This window comes from Coturnix japonica, chromosome Z, assembly GCF_001577835.2.
Source record: "Coturnix japonica isolate 7356 chromosome Z, Coturnix japonica 2.1, whole genome shotgun sequence".
Taxonomy (NCBI): domain Eukaryota; kingdom Metazoa; phylum Chordata; class Aves; order Galliformes; family Phasianidae; genus Coturnix; species Coturnix japonica.
Genome location: NC_029547.1, coordinates 30,772,052 through 30,795,245, shown reverse-complemented (window position 1 = coordinate 30,795,245; position 23,194 = coordinate 30,772,052). Strand labels below are relative to the sequence as shown.

The 23,194-nt window shown below is 39.4% G+C and overlaps 1 protein-coding gene across 6 annotated transcripts in view; it reads right to left on the bottom strand.

Annotated features, from left to right (window-relative positions):
- The window catches only part of FOCAD (focadhesin), an 87,441-nt gene extending 64,255 nt beyond the window's left edge, over positions 1-23,186 (bottom strand). The window contains exons 1-10 of one of the 6 annotated variants that reach the window (XM_015849088.2): positions 23,067-23,175; positions 22,389-22,478; positions 18,925-19,013; positions 14,720-14,794; positions 13,078-13,232; positions 7,881-7,985; positions 4,291-4,392; positions 1,492-1,696; positions 748-954; positions 216-303 (exon numbers count right to left, since the gene is read on the bottom strand). In XM_015849088.2, the coding sequence (XP_015704574.1) occupies positions 216-303; positions 748-954; positions 1,492-1,696; positions 4,291-4,392; positions 7,881-7,985; positions 13,078-13,232; positions 14,720-14,794; positions 18,925-18,981 (994 nt within the window). In that variant the 5' untranslated portion in view covers positions 18,982-19,013; positions 22,389-22,478; positions 23,067-23,175. Of the gene's footprint in view, positions 1-215; positions 304-747; positions 955-1,491; positions 1,697-4,290; positions 4,393-7,880; positions 7,986-8,968; positions 9,136-13,077; positions 13,233-14,719; positions 14,795-18,924; positions 19,014-22,388; positions 22,479-22,632; positions 22,782-23,010 lie in introns of those variants that run through there. The other 5 variants (XM_015849086.2, XM_015849087.2, XM_032441241.1 and 2 more) reach the window with 5 other exon arrangements.
- Positions 23,187-23,194: the final 8 nt, after the last annotated feature.

Genomic DNA, 23,194 nt, shown 5'->3' with positions numbered 1-23,194 from the left:
CAGTAACATTCATAGAAAAAGTCAGTGTAGTGGGAAAAACTGAGCCTTACTGCCATCATATCATATTTTACTTTTCAAATCAAGGAAAAATCCTGTTTATGTAAAATATTTCACACTTCAATCTAAATTTCAGGGAAGTGCAGAGCCTGCTCTCGCAAAACAAAAATTAATACACAATCTTAAGTGTTTGGATTCTTCTTTCAGAAGAGCTTTACCTAGACTCAAGATAGACTTCTGCTGACTTTCTGGTGTTTGCAGCAGAAGAAGTGCTAGTCCAATTACACACTGATCCACTGGAAACACCTATAAGTTAAAAATGAAAAAGGTTCAAGTTATCTTTGTTTTCCAAGAGGACGAACAGTAAAATAAAGAAAAGCAGCCATAATTCTCTAAGGAGTTTCTTAATGCCTTGTAATGAACACAGTGACGCAAAACATGCAATTAGGAGTATAAACAGTGCACAGTAAGTATTTTAAATGTGTAACTACAACACAGTACTCAGTTTAAACCAATCTCTATGTTTAAAGGTTAACTTACATACACAGCATCAGTTTGTGGCTTGTTTTCTTTTTTTTTTTTCCCTCAGAAGGTTTTTAACCAAGAAAAAAAATTAAAAAAATCAGCTTTTGAAACAGCGTTGGTCAGTCAAAAATAAATGCCATGTATCAAAGCCTTGAAATCCTGCCTTTAGCATGACATCCTTTAAATTTAACATGACTGTTTCCCTCCACAAAAACGAACTCTTACCTCTTGTACGAGCTCAAAGTTGTCCTCCATTAAGGAGATCAGAGATGAACATTCTCCTGTTACATTTAAACACACTTCACAGAAGCATATCAGTTGCAGACAAAATTGGGATAATTGAACTTTCCAAAACACAGGAAAGCGCAACAGGCTGAGGAATAGCTCTTGAAGAAAAAACAAGGCTTCTGTAACTTGTGGCAAGTCTTTAACCTATAGAGAGGTAGTTGAAAAACACATTCCAGTTTAATTGTCCTTCCCTATTTATGCAGAACTCCTTCAAGTTTAAAATTAGTTCTATTGCCTCTACAGTCTTTTCATTGCAATTATTAGTAACACTTTAGAGAACAAAATTCAGGAATCTTTAATAAAACATAACTACAACATCAACAGATGAACTTAAGAATTTAAGGTCCTAAAGTGACTGAAGAGAAAAATCCCTTGCTCTTCAAATCCAGTAGAGAATTAACTCAGTTCTTGAGGTCCTTTTGGGCAAATAAAACAAACTGTATGGGGATTTCATACAGCAGGGAAATATTATTTTTAACAGAAATATTCTACTATCAGATATTTCTAGGCCACTTCCTCTACAGTGTAACTAAGATTTTAATGTACATCTCAAAAGAAATGGTAATAGTATTTACCACCATGCAGAATGAAGTCTACAGAAAATGAGACAGTGCTCTATTTGTTCACTTGAAAGGCAGTAACCGAACTCTCATTGCTGTTGGGGTCTGGCAACAACTTTACCTGAAGGTGTGGAATCAAATCACACAGGAGCTGAAGAATACGATGCTCCAGAACACAGGGTGCTTCTTTATGCTTTGGACCACGTGGTTGATGTAAAATCCTAAGCAAGCCCATTCGCAGTTCAGCATATTCCCGTAACTGAGATGGCTCACAGTACAAGTATCTTAGAAACGGAGCCATTATAGCAACACAAGAACTCTGCGCTCTGCAGTTAAAAAAAAAAAAAAAAAATAAAATAAAATAAAATAAAAATAACAAGAGTACTTTCTACCATAAGCTAAATAACCTTTAAAGAAAATCCAAGCAATGTTACATTCCCTGGGTCTGCAGTAATTCACAGGCTATATTGAATAGAAAGGCATTAAGAAAAATATTACATATTCTCACAAAACAAACAACAAAAAAAAGCAATGAAAATACCCTCATGATTTAATATCACGAAGTACTATCATGCATTTGTAAGAGACTATTCACTCAGGAATACAATTTGATATACACTTGAACATTAAGACACTCTTCATTTTATTCCACTTCTCCTCAATTCAAGGAAGTTATTTTCTGTGGTAAATGAGAGTCTACTGCACCATAATGAAGTAGTACTTAGAATACATTATTCAGAATGATCTTTTTTTAATTATGAAATCTGATTTTAACTAAAAAGAGCTATCTGTTCTTCTTATTTCTTAGAATGGTTTTGGTTGGAAGGGACTTATAAGATCATCTAGTTCCAACTCCACTGCTATATGCAGGGATACCTCCCTCTAGATCACATTGCTCAAAGTCCCATCCAGCCTGGGCAATGGTCTTAAACAATCACAGGAGACAACAGCTGTTTTAACCAATGCAGCTTGCTGGCAAAAATTTAACATGTAACATTTCTTTCAGTTTGACCATGTTAGGACTGCCAGTTGATCCTGACATTATTAGACAATCAAATAAAACTAATATAATACCTTTAATAATGTCATCCATTGTCTCCCTATCAGAAATTTGGCAAAGTACGCCTGGGTAAGTGGACTGTATAGGGGCGGAAAACAAACTAGACATTTAGGCTCAAAGTGTAATGATCAGTGACACAAAATGTATCATCAAGCAGTCAAGTGATGGTGTTCTACAGGAATAATTAGTGGCTCCAGTGCTCCTTAGTCTTCGTTAATGAATTGGTGATAAGATTGAGTACATTCTGCAATTTTATTGCTGATGTCGAACAGGAGAGAGCATTCAAAGCACTGGTAAGCATGTTTTTTCAAATGAAACTAGATAATTTGGAGAAGCAGACTGACAGGAACCTTTAGCAATTGAGCATGGCTTGGTGCATGGCCTTGCATCTGTATACTTTCCTGTGTGGTCTACTCTAGAGAATTTGCTTTAGCAGGGGGTTGGGACTTGATGATCTCCAGAGGTCCCTTCCAACCCAAACCATTCTGTGATTCTGTAATGGTCAATACATTAGCACACATACTGAAAATCAATACTAGAGGTCAGTTTCAAACAAGACTCTGCTTTGATAGAGCTTGAAAGTAACTTAGTAAGAAACCTATATCTACGTATTATCAGTCTGGAATTTTAGTCGACAGATGTTTCTGCACTAAAAGTGGTAAGGATGTTTAAGATGTTTAATTTGAAACACACCACCAGCAAAAAAAAACAGTCAGACCTCTGTTGAGACTCTGTGAGTCTCAGATTTAGTAGCTGAGTGAAAAGACAAGTTGGACTTTTAGTTGAATGCCTCATGTAGCTTAGACCTACTAGAATTTTATGAGATCAATAAACTTCTTTTATTCGTTTACTTTAGCAGGATATAGAAGTCAGTTTCACTATAATATTACTCTGATCAATTTATGTGAGTCTTCCAGAAAACGAGAGAAAGAAGATCCTTTTTATCTGAAATGCATGCACATGGCTGTAAAAACATTTAAAACATTTGCCTGCAAGGCAGCTCCTCTGTTCAGTATCTTACACTGAAATTCTACTGGGGAAGTTCCTTGGAGATAAGCATGAAAGAATGTTGAAATTGTGGGTAGATATTTGTTGCTTGTTAAATGTATGGCGATGCCATTGATCTTCTTTTTTTAAATCAAGATGCATATACCATATAAATATAGTGAGTGTGTATATATGTGTGTGTATATATATACATATATATATATATGTGTGTAAGTAACTCATCCATTCCTATGAGATATAGCTTCCTGTGCTTATCTTACATCATCCATATATATAACTAATTTTTGCAAAACATAAGATATATTAATTGTCATCTTTGACTAAATAGTCAAAATTTTGGCAAATACAAACCATTCTTGTGCCCCTGTAAAACTCCACTTGCTCAAACATGCTGGAGATTACAGTTTCTAATGGGATTAGTAAGCTTCTTCCATTCACAGATGAACTACGGTAATTGTGGTTTCTAGCACAGAATGTGGATTGTTGTTTTTTAAACTAATTTTATTTAATTTCTAATTTTAACTCTTCTTACAAAATAAATCATCAAAATAAATTTTCTGTTTTTCTTTAATCAACTTTGCACATATTTCTCCACATCCACAAAAATGTCACCAATACAGATGATTTAAGAAAAATATTTAAAATAGATTTTCAGTGGATTATATAGTTACTTATTATTCTGTTTTTAACCTGTAAGTTACAAAATTTAGTGACACAGTTATCTTTTTCCAAAGACACACTTTTTATTGCTTACGTACAAGCCTCTACAATTGTAGTTCACTTCAAGAAGAAAATTTTGCTGACAACTGAGTTACCTACATTTGCTGTTTTTCAATTTACTCATTTACTTACCTCTCCGGACACTGATGGAAAAACACTGTTATCTGCTGCAGTAGAACTGGCCAGCAGTCAGGTCTATTTTCAAGGACAGTAATTAATGGATGAGGATTGTTCCTGAAATGCAGAAAAACCACATTTGGATCTATAATGCAGTAAGTTAGTGCGTAAATTTGCTAGGTTCAAAATAAAAGCAGCTGTAGAAATGGAAAGTTTAACACCCTGGCATTAAACAACCCTCTTTACCTGCTTTCCCAAAACTTACACTATGAAATTAGTACATTTTCAAGGATCCTTGGGAGGAGAGAATTAAACAAAGAGTCAATTTGAAAATTCTTGGCACAGGTCTATTTCTTTTATTTTATTTTAAATCAATGTAATCAATGGTGTGAAAATGTGTTAGCCAGTTTGAGTTGATAACAGCATTAGGCGGTAGGTACCAAACAATACACACAAAATAACTGGAACCACAATACACTTCTGTCTTTCAAGCACAGATAAAAATCTTCAGTGTCTGAAACCAAATCAACCATTTGTTCAACTGAACACTTTAAATCTGTTCTCAGCTGATGGCCCCCACCAGCTTTTCTTTTTAGAAGGTCCCACAGCAGCCTGCAATCCTCCTCTTTCTTTATTGCCAGCCTTGTGACAACTGCTGATTTGAGATCACCAAGGCATCAGAGTCAGCTGTTCTTCACAGACAGACCTCCTACCACCAGTGCAAGTCTGCTGAGTCAATGACTGACTGCCACCTACACCACCCAGAAGACCTGAAAGAGCAAACAGGATTGCTGCTTAACCAAGCTGAGGTTGGTGCTCTAGTCTGCAGCCCTATGATAATCCCACAGGCCTTCCTATACACTCACTCAGGTTTATCACTTCTTCTTTGGACTGGGGGCCCCAAAGTTGAACACAGTACTTCAGATGTCATCTAGCGAGTACCTACTGGTAAGCCTGGTGAAGGTAGCAAACAATAACTAGATGTTCAGAACTGAAATTGGCAAATTTAGTCTATAAGAAGAGTAAGTATTTTCACTTAGAAAAATAAATCAGTTACTGGAACAATTCTTCAAGCACAGAACTTTTATTTTCATTTATTTATTTTTTACACTGGATTTTCTCCTCTGCTCCTTAAATAGTTTTTTCTTCTTTAGAACTGTGATTCAGTTCAGGAAAACAAGTAATTTCAAACTACAGGGACTGTTGTGAGACTGACCACTTGCAGCATGTTCAGAAAACATGTACTAAATGAGAAGTAGGCATACACTGCAGCTCTGGCCCGCATTTTTGGGCTGGAGGTATGGCAAACTCTGTATTCATTTATCTAAAATTTGTTTACTTATATGCATGGTCTTCAGATGTCTGCCTTCCTTGATTCTGTAAACGTTTCACTGGAGTTACAGAATCTCCTATAATTCTAAAACAGAAATTCAAAAGGCCAAGGTTATTGCTGCATTGCAGCTTTCAAGAGACAATTTGTTGTCTGCCTAGCACTGGAGTCTAGCAAGTCATGAAAAGAACCATTTTTTTTAGGCAGCCAGTTAGAAACAGTACTGACTTATGCCAGAATCTTGAAAGAGCTCAGCCCTGTACAGACATACAGAGTTACAGCATCTGCTTATTTCAATACCTTTGTCATATTTTAACTACCATTTCAAATGAGAAAAACATGTAATCTGTCATTGAAGTGCTCCTACAATGACAAAATCGAAATGCCATGAAGTAGGCCCACATGACATACCAAGCCCAAAATAAAGACAGCTTGTTATCCAATAAAAAGCAAGGGTTTTTTTATGACAAATTTTGTGTGCTCTAATGCACAGAGCTCAATGCTAAAATAAATCTGTTAAGCTCCATAGTTAACTGTGATTAATAATGAAACATCAAAATATGTAACCCCAAGGAGTTATATTTTATAATGCTATGGGCATTTGGAAAAGGGTGTGTACAGAGAAGTTTGTCTTCAACAGTAACTTCAGAATTGCTTGAAAAAAAAACAGCAAACAACTTTATGCTACAGCAGAGAGAGAACTAATCCACTGGGAATGTGCGGTACTCAAGCAAAGTCACAACCACTTTCTCACTATTTCTGTCTCTCTATAGCTAGTTCCAACTTCATCATAAATACTAAGACCACCCCAAATTTAAATTTAAGGTTGCATCAGTTATTTCACACACACTTATAAAATGGCACATTTGATTTGGTATTTAGCAACCCCTGAAATACCAGTATGTCAGAAGGACAGCGATACTTACACAGCTTACGGAAACAATTAGGAATCCCAAAGCTAAGTAATAAATGAGGCAGTTCCTATCAATTTACTAGGTTAAAAGGAACATTTCCTGCTTTCTTCAGCAGCAGAGACAAACAGTTCTCAGTTTTCCAAGGTTGATTTGCTTAAGGGAAGTGTAGAACCACAGGTCTATAACTACAGAGGCTTTTCTAAATGAAATCAGAACACACAACCACACAAAACCCTGCAAACTACAAGACATTATTTTCTCCCAATTCTTTTTAAGAATTAGATGTGATATTACAGTAATATGTAAGTGCTCCAGTCCCTCTGTCATCTGTGTGGCTCTGTCTGGACTCTCTCCAATAAGTTTATTTATCTATTTATTTATTTTATTTTGCACTGATAAGTTGGCAGTGGACTCAGCACCAAAATCTGTCCCACCGTGACTGAGCAGAGGGAAGGATCACTTCTGTCAACTAGACGGCAACACCTTTTGTACTGCATCCCAGGCTGCTGCAGGCCTTCTTTGCCACAAGGGTGCATTGCTGGTTCAGGGAAATGGCAAATACGCTGTTCTAAGTTATTGAGGAGTTGTCTGAAGTTAATGAAGATCAGTTCTGCTGGAATTGTTACTACAGCATTATTTCCCTGCTATTTGGCAAAAAGAAAACAGCTCAGATATACTCCATATCTATCCTAGTGAGATTCTTAAATATGACTAAGACCTTGAATGAATTCCAGAGCTCAGTTAAGAAAAGTAGCAAAATTTAAAAAAAAAAAAAAAATTAAAAAGAAAACCACCTCTAACAATTATACTGCGACCATCATATATATTCATAATATTACTTGTTTCACAAGTCTTTTACTTACCTGCTTACCTGAACAGACTACTTCAGTACACACTTCTCTTTACCATTATGAACTGTTAGGATGCACATTAAAAACTGTACAGTGAAGGTTGTAACAAATTATTCTATTAAAAATAGCATTCAATTAAAGATTTGTTTTGTGAGAACTGTAACTACTGAGAACTGTTCAAAAACAATTGCTTTATGTTGTTAAGCATCTGTACAGTTGTGAACTTGGGGTAACATCTTCCCCCAGCTGATAAGCACACAAATATAATAAAGGCTGAGCTCAAAAATGAAGCCAGGTTCAACTGTACCAGCCAGCTGTCCCTTGAATCACTCAAGAAAGATGAAGCAGTTAACTCTCTTGCACAGCCACTATTCTATCATATTTGCAAAGAACTGGTTAGCAGGACTAAAATAACCCAAATTAACGAACAAGTAAATGGATGGAAGGCCAGTATTAGCCTTTATTACAAAATGTTGTTAGGGAGTCTATTTAAAACAAATTGAAACTAACCTGATTCCATACAGATTCTGAACAGCCTCATCTCCATCTCTTCCCAGTTGTACAGCTTGAATTTGCAGTAGTTTCCAAATAGTTTTTACTAAACCATGCACGTTCCTGTTGACAAAAAGAAGTACAATACTGTCAAGTGTGGAGCCAAGTTATTGGATTCTTTTGTAAGAGGAGAAACCTAGTAACAAAACTGACATAAAAAGCACTGAATTCTCCTTATGGACCTCCCTGCTTCTTTACACAGTTTTGAGCAAGCTGTATGTCCATGTCTTTGTTTTCTTCAGAAAATGAACAATACAGCAGACAATAATTAATGTATGAATTAGCACTTGTGATGGTTTCTTTCCAGCTGATCTTAATAGCACAATTTTGTCCCACACTCCTCATCTCCAGGAGAAAGCACCTAAATACATTAAAACATACCTTCTCTGGGGAAAAAAAAAAGCAAAAAAAAAAAAAAGCTTGAGATATCTAGTTTATCTTGACTTTAAATCTAATGAGATTGTTACATACAACTATTTTATTTCCATCTTACACTTGTAAGTTTGCTTTCAGAGAAAACACAAGAAACAAGAAGAATTTCTGACCATTTGACCATTTATCCCATTTTTGAGGGATGATAATGAAGTCCACCATAAGGAGAAACAAGTCCTCTAATCATGCAGTAAAGAGGATAACAAATCTAAAGGTAGATACTGCTTGACTGAGTTTAAAAGCATGATTTTCAAAATTTTGTTTTCTTCTTCAGAGCATTCCACACCTTTCAAGCCAGATCTCACCACACCTAAACCAGTTTATTATAGAATCCAAACTATACTCTGAAGAATCACGTTTTACACTTTGAAAATGTGGACACAGAGGAAAAGTCATGATCAATTATTTGATGGTTCACCCAGAAAATCTATCAGATAGTTCACTGTTCTCATTACTAGAACACAGTAGCTGAAGAAAAATGAACAGGAAGAATTAATAATATACTTTATAAAAGATCATCACCTAACAAATGCAAAAAGCTGCTCCTATCACACAGTGAAAATTAAGGGAGGAAGAAAGAGGCTAGTGTTGTTTTATTGTTCTTCATTGTTTACCTTTTGTTATTTAGCAGTATAAAGTCAGAAAAATCTGTTTTATCTGTAACTCTCCAGCTGTGAATGCAGGAACTCATCAAGTGGCAAACTGGAAACATGATGTTACACATTTCATGAAGTTCACACAAGCCTCTTACAGTACAAACCACCATTCTCATTTAGAGATGAGCCAACTGAGATACTTAATCCTACTTGTTTTCCATAGAGTGCAGTATGCTCCGTAAAGTCCTTCCTAAGATATGAGTTTAATCAACCTAAATTTAGATTTTTAAGTGATGCAAGAAGCCTGAACAAACACAAGCAATTTCTGTCAAAGAGCACTGAGACTTTACATGAGTGCTATTAAAAGACAAGAGCTTGCACCAACAGGCTAGGCCCATGCAAAAAAAAAAAACAAAAACAGGGGGTGATGTAGTCACAAAACAAACAAACAAAAAAACAGCAAGGCTTGATACTAATGAATGCTTCACTGAAGATTCGAGAAACTGAAAATCATGGAATCAAAACCTAGAACTCACAACAAAGAAAAGGGATAAATATTACCAATAAGTATCACTTCTAACTGCCAGGTCTTTATAAAATTTAACACCACCTTCAGAGTGACTCTTCCATAAGGTGGCAAGGTACACCAGGGAATATCCCACAGAGATTCCAACAGTAGATGCCTCCACCAGAAAATGTTTAGATTCATATTCCAGATAGAGGCAAAGAAGCATATGCCTTCTGTGTCTTTCATACTCTTTGCAACAGTGCTGAAAAACCAACATATTGTGCTTGCTTGTTTCCTTCCAAAAATGGATCAGTTGAAAAATGTGCCTGTAATCATTAAAATTAGTGGCTATCATGACACCTGGCTCTTGAAACACAGAAATCCAACCATAGACAAGAATAGGAGGTTCAGCAGAATTCTGTTGCCAAGCAACCAAAACAAAGAAGCGCAGCAGGCCTCCAGATCCCAGAGCAGCCAGCCTAACACACAGAGGATGGGAGCCTTTTGGACGGGCATGAGGAGAAAGAGAAAAATGACCTTGGAGGCACTGTAAGGCTTAAGCCATTCAAAGGTCAATCTGTTGATGTGTCCCCAGCATCAACCGAGCAACTATGCAGCACAGAAAAAGCAAACAATAAAACAGTAAGAGAACAGACTAGACTGATCTGATATTCCAGTACCGCTGGTCTGAATTTCCCCAATGGGAGGCAGGGGAAGAACACCTACTTGAGGCTTTGCACTCAGCTCCTGAACTCAAGCAGCATGCTGCTGTGGCACACTGCAAGAATTCACCACAGCGTTCCCGCGCAGGTAATAAGGGCATTCTAAAAATGTCTGACAGTTTATTAAAGACTACAATAACTCGTTGCTTAATAGGTTTTTAACATAATATTCTGGTTATTTATTATCATTCATTATTGAATGCTGGCTGCAGGTTTTACCTCTTCTATAACTGAAGGGCTGTGATGATTCACACTGGCAGAAAAATGAATCAAAGCAAAAGAAGTTGAAGGTCAACCTCAAAAACAAAGTAAAATGTGTACGTGTATAGTTGTATGTATAAAAAAAAATGCATATTTATGTATATAAACCAGAATGTATGTACAGACTCAGACATAAGACTCTCAGTGAGGTTTACACTTTAGAAGCATCAGAGGAAACATAAACACTGAGTCTAACAGATGAGTACAACAATGTGCCAGAGATATGAATAGTTTCTTACTTGTATAATAAGCAGTCAGTGAGAACCATGTAAAAAGTCAATATATATAAGCAATGGATGTGTCTCAAACAATGTTTTTCCTATCATGTAGAATTTGATACACCTGACAAAACAAAAACCACCAGGTGTGCTAAGCCCTGGCTAAATTCATCATAACAAAAGGAAGGGAAGAAAGAACAAAACATCAGTAGTCTCTGCCAATAAAACATTTACTTAGCTTTATCAAGCACTGAAATGCATTCAGCAATTCCATGTGCCTTTCTGGCTGCTAATCTCATATTTATTTTCTTTTAAAGACACTGTGCACACTGCTGTGCAAAGCCCCAGAGCAAACCTGGATAAAAATTTGGCTGAGAATAACAAGAAACAGCAGGCTAGGACTCTAAAACAATTGAGAGGGGGGGAAAAAAAAGGCATCAGCACCAAAAAGAACCAATCAGAAACAATCATTTTAATCAGCTCCTGAGGCTACAGACATTTTAAACCCAGGGACTTCTGCGGTTAGGCTAAATCCTGCTTTGCAGTCTGTAGAGGATGTGGTTTGAACTGCGGCAGCTTGAGGAAAAAATGTCAGAAATATATGTATAATGGTTCCTAGGTAATTTGCCAGCACTTGCCATAGCAACTAGCCATTTGTGGTGATTCAACACATGGAAAAATCTAAGAATGAATGGAACTGGGGCACAGCCACATCCTTTCAATCAGCTTAGTCTAAAATATTGTCTTCTAGTAGTTCTTATCCTGAAGCAGTAGTAGTATGAAAATGTAACTTCCATATATACTGGTGATACTCTTAACAATCCTTGGCAGAACAAGAATTAAATATTTTTTATTCTGCAAGTCACAGCTAACGAAGCTCTCCACATCATTTATGTCACAGTGCTCAGGTTCCCAGTGCCCAAAGCACAGGTGCTTTTGCTTCTTTGTTAACAATGCATATTCTTCCCTTGGTCCCAAACTGCAAGTCCTTTTGAGAGCAGTGGTTTGAAGAAATTATTTGTATTGTAAGAACATATTCACAAAACGTTCCTTAGGGATTCATAACCAACTATTGTAAACTCAGCACAGAATCTCATCATCACAGCATGATCCTACACGTAATTCAACTTTAAGCAAGTCAGCCACAAGGCTTGAGTCCTTTTTTTTTTTTTTAAAAGCAAGTGATTTCAGCATTTCACTGCAGTCTACTCAAAACTAAATTCATCCTTTGCTCAGACTGCTCATGAGAAACTTCAGCCTAAAATTGATTCTGTGTGTTTAGAAGGAGTGTAAAACTTCAATTGCGTGGTTTCTGCAACCTCTGAGCTGAGCTCACTGGCATGATACATCACAGGTGTAGCACAAGTTACACAGATCTCTCTGAAAGTAATGCCTTTTACTTATTTCCATGGAAACTACAACAGATACAAAGAGCACAATACCACTATTTGATAGAGAAAGATCTCAGCTATAAAACTACATTTTTCAACATTTTCACCAGATTTGAACAAAAGCCTGCATGCTGCATGCATAAAAATCTGCACCAGTGAAAACTGACCCACTGCCACTATCACCGCTGCTGAAATGCACTATCCACCACCTCACTGCACTCACATCCACTGTTTGGTCTCCAGAAACATTCAGCAGGTATTCATGAATGTCAATGGATGCCATTTTTTTTCTGCATGCAGGGATTCATTTCCACACCTCTGCTTCAGACACACTTCTACATCAGATGCCATTTTGTCAGACTGCCCCTCTGCTGCCATCTGTCACATGGCAATAAAATGTAATGGAATATTGGAGAGAGGGCTCCATCTCTACTGCCATATCACCAACCTCTGCCTCTGGTGTTGTGGAACAACACAATAAAACAGGAGGCATTAGTTTTGGAGCAGCTTTCATTTTAGCTTTGGCTAAAAATGACACTAGGGACAGAGACAAAAGTACCCAAAAGTTTTTTATAAGGCTGTGTTACATGAGTGGCAACACTTTCCCAGTGACCCAAGTGAGCAATCAGTTATTAGGACAGGCAGATTAGGAAGCTATTCCCCCTTCCCCTATCATGAAAGAAGTTACTGCCATTTTCCTCCCCATGACAGACAGCATAAAACCAGGCAGTGCCTTGATTTCTGAGGTTATTACAGTTCAGACCATTAGCTTAAACTTCTAACACTATCCATCTGCATGACTGGGACAGACCATGAGACCTTCTGTCAGAGTCAAACCAATATGGTTACTGCCAGGATGAAAGCACTGTCCTGCAGCAGGATGGCAGGGCACTGTCAGCCCTGAACGAATGTCAGTTTGAGTAGTGTCACTCACAGAGCCACTTCTCTTCCATAGGGTTTACAAGGAAAAAATCAGAGATTGATAAGCAGTTGGCAAAAGGCAAAAAATACGACAAACAAATACCACCTTGCTGAGGGAATTAGGTTGACAGCTCCATGAAGAACATAGCTGAGCTCGGCATGGTTCTCTGCAACAAGTGCCACCAAACCCTCAGAGCAAGCTGTTCTCAATGCAACATTCTCACTGCAGCACTTCTCCCAGAGTAAGTTCAGAGCAGGAGTCTAAAATTAAAAGTATGAGACAAGCAATAAGAAGGCAGACATTGATTTCTCTTCTTTCATTTCAAACACACATCTTAGTAAAAACCTACTTAACAGCCTCTCCTCAAGTCTTACAGAGTACAATGAGGAAGCTGGAATATAGATTCTTCATCTAGGAAAGGGCTACTTTAGGATAACTCTCAGGTTTCTTATCCTCAGACGCACTGCTCTCAGTATGAACAGAAGAATAAGACATAATGGAAGAATTTTTCAGCTGTGTCCGTGAGAGTAGACTCACACCAATTATACTTTCCTTAGAAATATTTATAATTACAGACATGTAAGGAACTGCTATGTCAAACTGTGTCTATAGTACAGTGTAATGCAGACAGCTGTTCACATGCCTGCCTCTAGCTATAGAGAAAGAAGTCATCTTCATTCTTCAAATGAAGCCTTCCACTCTCTCTATTTGCTGTTAAAGACAAAGATCTGTCCATCAAACCCACGGTTTATTTTGATACTAAATCTGCATTTCTAAGTTGGCTTGCTGACTTGTGATTCCAAATGGAGAGAGAAAAACATTTTTAAACAACTGAATACTACAAAAATCTCCTGTGAAAAGAGGAAATAAAAAACAGCACACATAATGTTAACAAGAGCTACCTTCTGCTTCCTACTGCTTTAGAAAGCATCACTATGTCTAAGTTCAATACTTCTATGGGGTATCAGAGGTGAGAAATCAGGTTTTAGCTTAAGATAGAATCCCATTTAGAAATATGACCATGCTCAGTGATTTGGAAAAGCTTTTCAGAGAAACTAAGCACCTCAAACATTTCCACCCATAAGAACTGAGCTTTTTTAACGTTTGATTTTGGGTTTCTTAGTCTGGGGTTTGGGACTTCAGACAAAGGGAAAATCCACACTTTTTTTCCTGCTCATTTCAGTACAAATTAACATGGAAGGGGAAAAACAGAGGAAATCCTAAGACATCCCTGACATGACTGTGACACCTGCAAACACTGGCACTGCATATGGCTCTTGGTTAACAAGACAGATCCATACTTACCTGAGCTTGACTCAATTAAAAGTATGATTTTGCACCATGCTCTCTTACATACAAATGTGAGCTCTTCCATAGTTAATATGTAAGAAAATACCAATACAGCTGTATGAAAGTATATACTTTCTGAAATGCCCATACTGCTGTAATTTATTTATTTTTACCAAAATGACATTATCTCACCACAGAGCACGTCACTTCTGGTAATGTAAATAAATTCAAAACTCTCTTCATTTGAGCAGAGCAAGATATTGCTATTCTGCAGAGTTAAGGTTTCTGCCTTCTGATCCTGAAGGCTGAGCTATCACCTGTACACCCAGACACATGGTGCCAATGTAGTTTACTGCTAGGATTTACTAAAGTCATACAATAGGGAGTAGGAATCCACAGAAAAAATGTAGGCATCCATGGATGGAAAAGGAGAAGGAAGTGAAAGAATGGCACAGACCTGGTGAGAGGCCTGCATGATCTTATCTGAAGAAGCATTTTCTTTCAATACTGCAGCAATCAGATGGCCCACTGCCTAAATAAGAAATAAAAAACACATGCAGATCAAATGTAATTTTCACTTCTCCAATACAGAAAAAAAAACAACAAACCAAACAGAAATAAGTGCATCTTTTTACACAGCCTCCTGTAAAATTATTATTATTCACATTCTCAGGAATTGCAAGCATTTCAGTTTATCAGCTGTGATAGACTTACAGCTCCAGCACTGTACAGATCTCAGCACCCTTTACAGCACTGACCATTATTACATTATTTGCTACACAACTCAGTGAAAGCAAGACAGGAAGTAGAATTGAACAGATAAGAAACATGCAAAGTTCTGAAGCGCTTATTTGGGAAAACACTGATGATAAACATGGTCTCACAACCTAAGCCCTTTGCATACCTGACAGCACACCTACAGTCAGAAATGCTTAATTTACTTTAAATCAGACATTTGGATTCAACTTTATTCCTCATAAATCTATTCTGCAGCAAAAAAAAAGTAACAAGACTGATTTTCCACGTCCTCCAGAAAAAAAAAAAAAAGTAGTTTTTAAGAACAGGGCTTCAATTCCAAAAAGAGTAAGTTGTTCATATGATCAGAATGAAAATAATTTTCTCATTGAATTTTAAAAGAAGAAATACCTGACTTCCTCAACATTCCTTTAAAATATACATGTTCCATAATAATTGATAGTGCTACACTAAAAACCTTGAGAAAGACAAAGATATCTCTTCATAGCAGAAAAAACGAGAACGTTTCAGATTATCAGCATAACCAAAACAACAGATCCATCTGCTCTCCTATGGTAAGAACAGATATTTACTTTTGTACAAAAATAAACTAGGAAACCAAGAAAAGAAGAACCAACCAACCAAAAAAGCCATCCCCTCCCCACCCCCCCAAACCACAAGAATAACATTTCTGTTTCACCAATATATAAAAACACAGGCACATACTTTAAATGTTTCTTGGTTTCTTCTCCTTTTAGTATTATTTACAACTCCTTTAGAGGCTGGCAACTTGTCTGATATGATGAACTCTGAGATAGCAGGTCACATTTCTAGGAACAATGTCATTATAAACCTTCCTAGACTACAAGAACTAAGTCAGGTCTTTGATTCTGTGGAGCTATTTCATTGAAAGTGCAGCAACATACAGTCTGCCCACACAGGCTATAGCTTTTTAGATAACAAGTGAACCTCCTATTATTTTTTTTTTCCTGCTCCTCATTTAAATTATTTTTTCTTGCTGTAAGTGAACATCACTTTTGAAACCACCTAAAGAATAAGGAGATGTACAAGTTCATGGGACCTGTCCAGATCCATCTACAGGTTCTGAGGGAACTGGCAGAAGAAGCTGTCAAGCTGCTATCCATCATATTTGAAAGGTCATGGCAGTCTAGTGAAGCTTCCACTGACTGGAAAAGGGGAACTACAACCTCAGTTTTCAAGAAAGGAAAGAAAAGACTACCCAGGAAACTACAAGCCAGTCAGTCTCACCTCCGTGCCTGGCAAGATCACCTGAAGGCCATACTAAGGCCCATGGAAAATAAAGATGAGGTGATTGGTGGTAATCAACAGGGCTTCATGAAGAGCAAGTCATACCTCACAAACCTGGTAACCTTTTATGACAGAATCATAATGACAGCATCAGTGGATAAACGAAAAGCAACACATGTAATCTACCTGGACTTCTGCAAAGTGTTTGACATGGTCCCACATGACATCCTGGTAGCCAAAGTAGAAAAATACTGATTTGATAGATGGACTGTCATTCTCTGCATAAAGAATTGGCTGGATGGTTACACTCATAGAGTTATAGTCAACAGCTCAGTGTCCAAGAGGAGACTGACGATGAGTGGTGTTCATCATGGATCAGTGTTAGGACCAGTGCTATTTAACATCTTTGTAGGCAGTATAGACAGTGGGACTGAGTGCACCCTCAGCAAATTTGAAGATGACACCAAACTGAGTGGTGCATCTTGGGAGGGAAGAGATGCCATCCAGCGGGACCTGAACAGTCTTGAGAGGTGGGACCATGCCAGCCTCAAAAAGTGCAAGAAGGCCAAGTGCTAGATGCTGCACCTGGGTTGGGGCAGTCTCAAGCAAGATACAGGCTGGATGAAGAATGGCTTGAGAGCAGCCCTGAAGAGGAGGATTCGGAATGGTCAGTTGATGAAAGACTCAGCATGAGCCAGTAATGTGTACTTGCAGGCCATAAGGCCAACTGTATCCCGGGTTGCACCAGGAGAATCATGGCCAGCAGGTTGAGGGAAGTGATTCTGCCCCACTATTCTGTATCCAGTTCTGAAGGCCCCAACACAAACAGGACATGGATTTGTTGGAGTGAGTCCAGAGGAGAGCCATGAAGACCATCAGAGAGCTGGAATACCTCCCCTACAGGGACAGACTGAGAGAGCTGAGGCTCTTCAGCCTGGAGAAGAGAAGGCTCCAAGAAAACCTTACAGAGGCCATGAAGCAAGCCTACAGGAAAGCTGGGGAGAGACTTTCTAGAAGGGCAGGTAGTGACAGGATGAGGGAAAATGGTTTTAAACTGGAAGAGGGTAGATTTTGGCTAGATATTAGGAAGAAATTCTTTATTGTGAGAGTACTGAGACACTGATACACGTTGCCCAGAGAGGCTATGAATGCCCCCTCCCTGTAAGCATTCAAGGCCAGGCTGAATGGGACTTTGAGCAACCTGGTCTAGTGGGAGGTATCCTTGCCTATAGCAGGGAGGAGGGAACTAGATGACCCTAAAGGTCCCTTCCAACCCAAACTTTAGAAATAAACAATTGCATCCTTAAAAATTTAAGTTTAATTTCACTGGAAAAAAAGGCTTATCAACTGAAAGGAGCTTCTGTGAGCTACACAGTAAAGTCAGAACACAGATTAGCCCATCACATTCCAAGATTCATCAGTAAAACCTTTTCTCCTAAAAAGCATTGCTCAAGTCCCTCACTTTGCTGATTCAGGTAACATGATCTGCAGAGCAGATGTTTGATGACAGCTGGAATACGTGGACAGCTGATGTCAGTGTACTTTTGAGGAGTCACAGAATAGAAGCTAAAGCTAGAGAAATCACCAAAACACAGCACAAACTCCCACAGCAGAAGCCCTAAATGATGAGCAACTGTAGCGATAAACCAAGAGATATCTGTAATACACATAAAGGCATTCTTCACTGAAGAAAACGGAAGTGGTTCAAAAACACTGAGTTCTGTTCAAGAGGGCTAAAGAACATGAACTCATCTGCAGTGCAAAACATAATACTAGAGCTTAGGTGTACTCCAATTTTGAAGGCCACGCGCTCCTCTTCTAAATACCAAGCTGCCCACTAGTGGACTTCTTTGTCTCTTTTCCAAAGTCACTTTACTGTAAACCAATTCAGCTTCAGCTGAACTGAAAAGAGAGAAATTACATTGCAGACTGTACTCACATCAAACCCCATCAAACAACTGGCTGCAATTTTAACCCTCAATTCAAAATAGGAAGAAGCAGACAGTGGGCAAGTTAGCTCTTATCTTCCAGCTGAAGAGAAACATTTTAATGCTAAAATGAGAAATGACTGAACCAGAGAAAGCATATTGTTTAAACTGAGGTTATTACTTTCTTCCCTGATGCTTGTTAAAGATACAGTGATAAATGCTTTATTTAAATGAGAAAGTTAAAGTCAGATATGATACGAAAATAACCGTGTTTCATCTGCTGAACGCAGCAAATCTGTACAGAGTTACTTAGGACAGACAAGACAGCAGTAGTTCAGCTGTCATCACACAGGAGAAAAATACATCAGTCTCAAAGACAGCTGCATAAAGTATTGTCAAGAACTTCCGCACCACACCTCATCTGGTAAGTCTTTGCTTCTCTCCAACTGACAGGGCTACTAAAAAGCATTTAGCCGTACTTAAACTTTCCAGGACTGTAAGCTTTCTGATTTTCATGCAGAGACTTTAGTGATGTGTGATTATGTACTACATTCAGACTATACAGACACAGCACTTAGTTTTTGTTTGCACCTTGAATATAACAACCATTTAGTTTTCCTGGTTTGAAGACAAAAGGTCTTTCTTAAAACCTGTCTGGAACCAGGCAGCAGGACACTGAAGAAAAGCCTTCACAGATTATTTCATTTGTTTAACATTTTTAAAAAATTACCTGTGATTGAATAACTGTGTTAGGGAATTCAAACCGCTTCTTGATGTCATCCGACATCTTGGCTCTGTCACAGGACACTAACTCATACCCTGCAAGACAGATAAAAAAAATATGCTTGGGACTGGGCAAAACAGTTTGATATTTGCTAGAAAACATGTTTAAGATGCTTATGCTAAACAGTAGGTGTGAAGATGTGAACATAACAGCATTTTCTTTCAACTCCTAAGCGTACCACATCAGCTTGCCTTGCTTTATAAGCAAGGTAACAAGCTAGAACAGCTAAAATACCGAATACCTTTTGCTCTCATGTGAAGAATGAATGATTAATATTTCTTAAAGACAGAGCAAATACAATTCCATACAGCATAGCATACGTACTCTGTAAGTATATACTTAAGAATGCTCTGTGGGGTAAATCTCATTGATGTCAAAATGGGACAGTTCAGGAGCATTCAATTTCAAACATGATTTAAAATGCCTACAACTCCCTGGATCTCCCACCTTCTTCATCCCAAAGCTTCTCCATCAGCACATGATGCTGATTACATGATTTTCCCCAAAACTGCAGGGAAAATCCAAACTGACCTTTTTGCCTTGTTTGAAAGCAGTTCAGTGTTTGCTTTTCTCCAATCACTGCAGACCTCCACCACTCCTTTTTGAAGACCAACAAGAGTGACCTCACAAGAACGTCAGCCATCTCCCCTGTCCTACTCTTCCTTGTTGAGCTTTTTATTATTAATGCAACAGTAAAGGTTCCTCTTGTTACCACTGACAACCCTTGTAAGCCTCTACAGTGTCTCAGCTTTAGCTTTTCTACACTATTTCTATGAACTCAAGCAATGTTTCTGAACTGTGCCCCTGTAGCCTGTTCTCACATCTCCCCCCTGCATACTGTTTTCACAGTGGAGTTCCCTGTCTAGTCCCTCAATACATCTTGTTGGTATTCTGGATATTGGGATGTTCTCTTCTTACATCTGAAAGACACTGTGTTTATAGCTCTGACAGTTTTCCTGGGCTCCCGCATTCCTCACAGCTACCTCTCACAGAATGTTACCAACATGCACACAAATTAAACCAATTCAGCTTTCCTGAAGTTCAAGGGTCTGCACTCTGCTATCAGCCCTCTTAAGTTAGCAATGAGCTCCTCATTATGTCATTTACTCATTTAAATCCCTCTTCTTCAAGGATAATTTCCAGTTTTCCCATTAGCACAAAGCCTTCTTGGAAACATCACACAATCATTTGTTCACTCTGGGAGTGACACTGCCATGAGACAAAAGGTAAGATGAACAGCTGCTTTTGATAGTAACTGAAGAGACAACAGCCAAAATCTTGCAGCAGATTCCAAATATTTTTTATAAATAAGAATCTCAGCATTACCAAAACCCAGTTAAATTAAACAACAAAACAATCAAGAAAAACCAACAACACCACCACCGCTGCCACAGTTTTCTTAACCTTCTGCCTTGCTTTTTGGCAAAACCTAACAAGAGTAAGACAAGACAGACGCAGTGAAAATAAATAAAACAAAAAAGGCAAGGTTTCTCCCCTTCCTAAGTGGAATACAAAAATATTTTAGTATTTTAATTTGAAGAATACTCACTATTAGTTATGTAAAATTCTGAATAACAGCTTCCTCCCCCTTAGGAGGGATGGCTGCTGCCCACTCTTGTCAGCATGCCAAGCCACTTCTATAAGTAAGAATAAACATCACTATTTCTTGCAACACCATTCTCTCCTTCCCATGAAAGGTATGACTGCCACAGAATTACCCCAAGAAATGCAAAAGCAACCACAAAGAACTGTCCCCTAATTTTTTCAGCCTTCTCCCACATAAAACAAGCACGACCAGGATCATGATAGTTGGCAAGTCTCTAGTCTGCCAGCAACAACCCTGAAAAGTACTTAAAGCTTTACCCTACAACATTTGGGACAATAATGCCTCATCTCCTTCTCACCCTCTGTTTCCCACCAAAATACCCACACCTAGCAGAATCTCCCTTAATAGCAATAGCTCCAGTAGTGCTGTTCTTTCCACATTATAGCTGTCAAATTGTTAGCATCGCACACAAAATAATCTTGCAAAGGAAGAAACATCACCCTGAATCAAATTCATCCATTTGCAAAAGAGGCTCAATGAGCTCAGTGACTCATTTCCCTGCCTGCAGGAAAAGAAACAAACAAACAAAACAACAACAAAAAAACAGGTACACTACAAAACCTTGCAGATTCTCACAGCAGGTAACTCCTAACACGTTCCTAGGCCCATGCCAAAATAGCTCAAGTCAGCAGGAGTACACTGGCCACTACAAATCCTGAAGCTTTTCAGGTCAGAAGCCCGCTTTGCTAAATGGTAACAAGTAACACTGTTCTTGTTCTCATAAGGCTTCTTTGTTTCCTTGGTCCAACCTTAGGTTGGAGGGGACATCTAAATGTTACCCAGCTCTAACCCTCTACAGGGCAGAAGTTAGCCACCCACCAAGTCATGTTTCCCAGAGCCCCACTCAACCTGGCCTTGAACACCTCCCCAGGCATGGGGCACATACAGCTTCTCTGGGCAGCCTGCTTCAGGACTACACCACCCTCTGAGTAAAGAATTTCCTCCCAGCATCTAACCTAATTTTTCCCTCTTTCAGTTAAAGACCATTCTTCCTTGCATTATTGCTATTAAACTGTGCAAAAAGTCACTCTTCTTCCTTACAAGCTCCCTTCAAGTACTGGAAGGATGCAAAGAGGTTTCACTGGGCCCTTCTATTTCCCAGGCTCAACAAGCTCAGCTCCTTCAGCCTGTCTTTGCAGGAGAGGTGCTTGAGCCCTCTGATCAGCTTCAAGGCCCACATCTGTACATGCCCCAAGAGCTTCAATGTCTTTCTTATGCTGGGGGCCCCAGACCTGGGCATACTACTTCAGAAAGGGCCTCAGAAGGGCAGAGCAGAAGGGAAAATTGCTATCCCTGCTGGCAACCCCTCTTTTGATGCAGCCCATAACACCATTAGCCTTTAAGCCTGCAAGAGCACACTGCTGGCTCATATCCAGCTTTTTATCCATCATAGCTCCCAAGTCCTTTTCCACAGGGCTGCTCTCAATGAGTTCTTCCAACCTGGGATATACACATATCTGGGATTATCCCGGCCCAAGGGCAAAATCTTGCACTTGGCATTGTTGAACTTCATGAGGTTCTCATGGGTCCACTTTTGGGTATGGTAAACATCCTAATGCTAAGAACAAGAAATGCTTACACACTGGAACCAGAGAAGTGTTCTCTTGGCAACACACCTTCAGGTACGGTGCATACTACAAGTTTATTCCGAGTCACTATTACAAGTCAAGCTAAACTAAATAACAGAACACAGAACTGCCGCTCTGACCACATTTCTTACATTTGCTGTGGTTTGCTTATTAGGAGGGACTCACTCAAACCAGTGTTCCCCTCAAACCAAAGCAGAAACAACACAGGCACTGACCCACAAGGACTCACACTGCTTATATTAATGGAGAACCGGCAAAAACACAGTTGTGCTGGTCCTGTCAGCTACAGTAACACACACGAACACCTGGCAAAGGAAGAGACAAAGATGGGTTACAGTTCTATCTCCAAACATAGTGCAACAACGTGTCAATGACTGAGGAAAACAAGAGAAAGCTTTCTGAAGAAGTCCTTGCACCGGCCATCAGCACTGCAGATGTGAGCGTAAGGGGGTTGCTCACCTCCACCAGCGCCCGTTAGCACCCGAGCCTCGCAGCACACGGGGATGCACGCACCAACCAGGTGCATGAATAAGCAGCACTCCTGATTTGGATCCCAAGACCCACTAACAGCCCAAAGTCACGGCAGAGGCTCACACACGGTAGTTCAGCGCTTCTACACGTGAGAAGAGTTAAGAAAAGCGCTGAGTAATGACAGCCTCAGTGACTGCTCGCTCCCCGGCGTGGACAGCCCCGCAGTCAGGCAGGCACGGAGCCCGGCGGCCCGGCACACCGCCCCAGAGGAAGGGCGGTTCCCCCCAACCAAAGCCGGGGCTGGTGCTCAGCGCCGGGCAGCCCCAGGCCGGTATGGAGCCCGCCTCACGACTACAAGCTCCGCACCCGCAATCCTGAAGCGGGCTGCGGCTCCGGCCGGCCGTCGGCCTCGCTGCCCTCACCTCGCCCAGCGCCCGGGTCGGCTCCCAGAGGCGAACACCGGCGAGGGCCCCGAGCAGCCCGGACAGCGGAAGACGCCTGCGTGCCTACGGGCGCCTGCGCCTCGGATCGGCGGGGCGGGGGCTGCGGG